This window comes from Plectropomus leopardus, unplaced genomic scaffold, assembly GCF_008729295.1.
Source record: "Plectropomus leopardus isolate mb unplaced genomic scaffold, YSFRI_Pleo_2.0 unplaced_scaffold61, whole genome shotgun sequence".
Taxonomy (NCBI): domain Eukaryota; kingdom Metazoa; phylum Chordata; class Actinopteri; order Perciformes; family Serranidae; genus Plectropomus; species Plectropomus leopardus.
This window is the reverse complement of record NW_024667065.1, coordinates 461-4,818: the sequence shown is the minus strand read 5'-3', so window position 1 is coordinate 4,818 and position 4,358 is coordinate 461. Positions and strand designations below refer to the sequence as shown.

Below are 4,358 nucleotides of genomic sequence, written 5' to 3'. Positions count from 1 at the left end.
TTCTTTGTAGTAATTGTGTTTCTATAATATCCATATAAGGCTATAGAATATTGCTGTGGATCATTGTTTATGTTGTTTCTGTTTTTAGTCTATTTTTCTTTTCCTATTTTGTTTTTGTCAATGTTAGTTGTTTCTTTTTTTTGCGTTGGTAATTTATTGTTTCTTTTTGGGGTTTTTTGTTTCTCTCTTCTTTTTTGCTTTGTCATTGTCAGTTTTGTAAATTTTAAAGATTTTTTTGCTAGATCATTTTAATATATCTCGTTTAGATAGAGGAATTATATTATTTTTTAAGTAAAATATGAGGCTGAAATCAGTGGGTTTTTTCTGTTTTTCCACATTACCTGGAGACAAATTTAGTGGGCCATCTCCTTGTTTGTGTAGATTAAGATTAAGTGCTCCTCTCTAATCAACACTCCTCGATAGTGTCACCTTCCAAATCTAATTACCGGGAGCAATTCATTAGGAAAAGGAGGGGGAAGTGTCAATAATATGTCAGAAATCACTTAAATGCCTCCATGTTTCTAATTATTTGCCAAAGTTGTCCTCGGTATTTTAATTCCGTTACATTTGAATGTACAAGAGTTTTAGTGGAGACAAACAAAGGGGCTTGAGATATAGAAATGAAGCTGCTCGGTTGTTTTTGAATGAGCGCTCAGTTTGCAGTATTGGCCCTCTTTGTTTGTTCCCAAAAGTCTTTTGTTATCAGCATTACTTATCGGTCAACAGTGGGCTTTGTTTCTGCAAATGGCCCCCCAATCAGCTGTCTATTTAGCTTCGCCTAACCTGTGGGTATATGCTAATTGAGAGACCGGTTGGGGCCCAACAGAGTGTGCGCATTTTAACGACAATGTTTTGTTTTGGTGGGAGAGGAGTGTGTTTGGGGGTGGGAAGAGGCGGGCTTATAGTAGCAGTTAGTGTGTGTGGTGGTGGTGGCCGGGGGGGGGGGGGTATGGCGTAAACGCCTGTCAGCCAGACAGAGCATCCTCAGTCCAGCAGGGGACAGCTGGGGGTCTCCACTCGGCTTTAAGAGCGCCGCGAGTCCGAGGACGCCCACTTCTTTAAACCCACCGCGGTGCGTGAAAGGCTGCGCGTAAAAGTCCGAATCTCATCAACGCTGAAACCACCCTGTTTTGTGTCCTGACTCAGGTTGATGTGGACGAGGTGAAAGACCAAACGGAGACGCGTGAGGATTAAAACACTATTCCTGCCATATTTTTTTTGGTGATTTCTTTCGTCCGGCCGTCAGAATGATGTCCTACCTGAAGCAGCCGCCGTACACGGTGAACGGACTGAGTTTATCTACCTCAGGAGCGGACCTGCTGCATCCCTCAGTGGGATACCACGGTAATATACCCTAAGGTGCACCCAGTGTGCAGACAGTGCGTGCGTAATTTGGATAGTTTATGCGTAATAAATGTCCAACCTTACTTGCAGTCATTTCAACATAGGTTGTGTATTATTTACATTAAAAATTGACTCGCGAATGGCTACTTGCATCATAACGACTGTTTAAATATAATTAATGAATCGAATACTCATTAAGTTATTCTCTTGAAGTCTGTCTGTTATTTTATTTCTTATATCCAATGTTTTCGTTTTTCCTTCTTATCAGGAACTCCTCGCAAACAGAGGCGAGAGAGGACGACCTTCACCCGGGCCCAGCTCGACGTGCTGGAGAATCTGTTCAATAAGACTCGGTACCCTGACATCTTCATGAGAGAGGAGGTGGCCTTAAAGATCAACCTGCCCGAGTCCAGGGTGCAGGTGAGTCTCCAGGAACAAATACTTCCAGCCACACAGTTTATTTTTTCATGTAAAATCGATGATTAATTGGTCATTATGTGTTGAAATGGCGAGACGCTCCACTTCAGGGTAAAGTGGACTCTTCATTTGTTGGATAAGTGCTGGAAATCAATCACTTTCAGGCGATGTTTTGTAGTTGTTTCGTTATTAATTCCTATTGTGGATTGCTTTTCTAGTTTCAAAATTAAGTTTATATAGAGAATTGACTAAATGTAAAGCCTTTATTTTGGGAACATTTGAAAAATAGCATAATTTTCTGATAGGTAATTGATTTTTTTGTTGTCTTTGTAGCTAAGGCAATATGTTGATATTATAATGGTATCATGAGACTATATATGGTCTTAGATTTCAGATAATATCAAAAGTGTTGTCTTTTTTAGTTTTTAAGGCTGCATTACAGTAAAGTGATTTAATTTTCTTAAGTTACCAGACTGTTCTATCTTTTCTACTAGGCCTATTTGTCTTTACATACTTATCCACATAAGTGATTATATCAAAATCTCACTGCGGAAATATTTTGTGAAAGCACCAATAGGCAAACGCAATATTGAGTTTTTTTGTCAAAAATATCAAGACAATTGATTTTATCCATATTGTCAAGCGTTAATTGTTCATTAAATTGATTCAAATGTTTTTTTTTCAGGTTTGGTTCAAAAACCGGCGAGCCAAACACCGCCAACAGGCCCAGCAAACTCAGAGCGGAGTGCAGAACAAGGCGGTCAGCAAACCGGTGAAAAAGAAAAGCTCTCCGGTCCGAGAGGCCAGCTCCGAGAGCGGAGCCAGTGGCCAGTTCACGCCGCCCTCCAGCACCCCAATCCCGGCTGTGAGCAGCAGCGCGGCGCCGGTGTCTATCTGGAGCCCGGCCTCCATCTCCCCGCTCTCAGACCCGCTGTCTACCTCTTCCTCCTCCTGCATGCAGCGCTCATACCCCATGACCTACACCCAGGCGCCGGGCTACAACCAGGGCTACACGGCGTCCTCGTCCTACTTCACCGGCATGGACTGCGGCTCCTACCTTTCGCCTATGCACCACCAGTTATCAGCCGCGGGCTCCGCCATGAGCCCCATGGGCAGCAACGGGGTTTCCGGCCACCTGAGCAACGCGTCCTCCCTCTCCTCGTCGGCGTACGGAGCGGCGGGGCTCGGCTTCAGCGGCGCCGCAGACTGCCTGGACTATAAGGACCAAACTGCCTCCTCATGGAAGCTCAATTTCAACGCGGACTGTTTGGATTACAAAGACCAGGCAGCGTGGAAATTTCAAGTGTTGTGAGAACATTTAAGGGACAGTTTTCACAGACTAAATAAAAAACCCAAGGTTGGGAGCAGCAAGAGCGACTTTTTTCCACCACAAAAGCCCCAACTTCTACCTCCTCGGGCGGAGCAGAGCAGGACTGCCAGCCGGTTGTCTCACTTGTTGGGTTAACTTATTGAACACTGACTGACTTCTCCCCAACTTTGATCAAGGACACGGAACAAATGTGTTGACCAAAAGGAAAAAAAGGATCAAAAGAGTGAAAGTTTGAGGAATAGGTCAGGGTTTTTCTAAGCTCCTTAAAGAATCTTTTTTTTTAATTTTGTTGGCACGCTGAAGGGCCCCTTTGATCAAAGCGCATGAGTGTGTGTGTGTGTGTGTGTGTGTGTGTGGTGTGTGTGTGTGTGTGTGTGTGTGTGTGTGTGTGTGTGTGAAAGAGAGAGAGAGAGCAGCTCTGATATGGATGCACTATTAATTTATGAGAAATGTTTAGTTATAAGAGACAATCAGTCCGTTTCCATGTGCTCATAAATGTCCCTTATGTGTTTTTTGAATTATTTTCCCTCCATGTGTTAGTTTCTTTTTCTTTTTTTAAATGTGATTCTTTGTACAACCTGTATGCAATTTTGCTTCGCGCCACAGCTGTGAATTTGATAGATTTATTTCCATGTCTCCAGTGTTAAATGATAAATTATTCTGAGGACAGATTAGCTGAATGAAATAGGGAGTGCAGAGTGAATCAAGACACACTCAAACACACTAAATAACAATAAAGACCACTTGACCTGACCTGGCTGCATGTGTACATCTATGTTTCTTCCTGTTTGTATCATCTGTTTCTGCACACAACACACCACAACATGTCAACAGGGCACCTTATTTTAGCCACATGATTATTTAGATTTTATACTTTTTGATTTGGCACAAATCTAATATGATAGTTGTGCCAAATTTCATCCAAAATGCGTCATAATTCGCCCACTTTAAAAAAAAAAAAAATGTCTACTGCATCATTAGAGTCCGTGATTTCCGTCCAAGGCAGGGAGGAATGTGAATTATGTGAGAGCTATGTTAATCCCGTCTCATAAAGAGGATAATCCAACATTTTTATTGACGGCTGCTCTTTGGTTCAGGGCGCACCGTTGGCCAGTTCACACGCAGAAATGTGCGCAAAAGTCCAGGGGCAAACAGGAGTTTACAGACGAGTACAGACCAAATAAAACAGCAGAACACTGCCGGTTAAAGCTTCAAACAATAACTATTTGTTATTATTTGTCATGCATATAAAGGTGGGTAAACCGGG

General features: G+C 42.6%; 1 protein-coding gene across 1 annotated transcript; it reads left to right on the top strand.

Annotated features, from left to right (window-relative positions):
* Positions 1 to 1,184: 1,184 nt before the first annotated feature.
* LOC121939799 (homeobox protein OTX2-like) lies at positions 1,185 to 3,145 on the top strand. The gene is made up of 3 exons (XM_042482748.1): positions 1,185 to 1,344; positions 1,613 to 1,764; positions 2,447 to 3,145. The coding sequence occupies exons 1-3, from the start codon at positions 1,248 to 1,250 to the stop codon at positions 3,071 to 3,073; spliced, it is 876 nt and encodes a 291-aa protein (XP_042338682.1). The 5' UTR covers positions 1,185 to 1,247; the 3' UTR covers positions 3,074 to 3,145.
* Positions 3,146 to 4,358: the final 1,213 nt, after the last annotated feature.

What these genes read in the sequence shown, in the direction of transcription:
- LOC121939799 (XM_042482748.1), top strand. Translation starts at nt 1,248, where the DNA reads ATGATGTCCTACCTGAAGCAGCCGCCGTACACGGTGAACGGACTGAGT. An exon ending in TCCCTCAGTGGGATACCACG is followed by an intron (nt 1,345 to 1,612) that starts GTAATATACCCT and finishes CCTTCTTATCAG; the next exon opens with GAACTCCTCGCAAACAGAGG. An exon ending in TGCCCGAGTCCAGGGTGCAG is followed by an intron (nt 1,765 to 2,446) that starts GTGAGTCTCCAG and finishes TTTTTTTTTCAG; the next exon opens with GTTTGGTTCAAAAACCGGCG.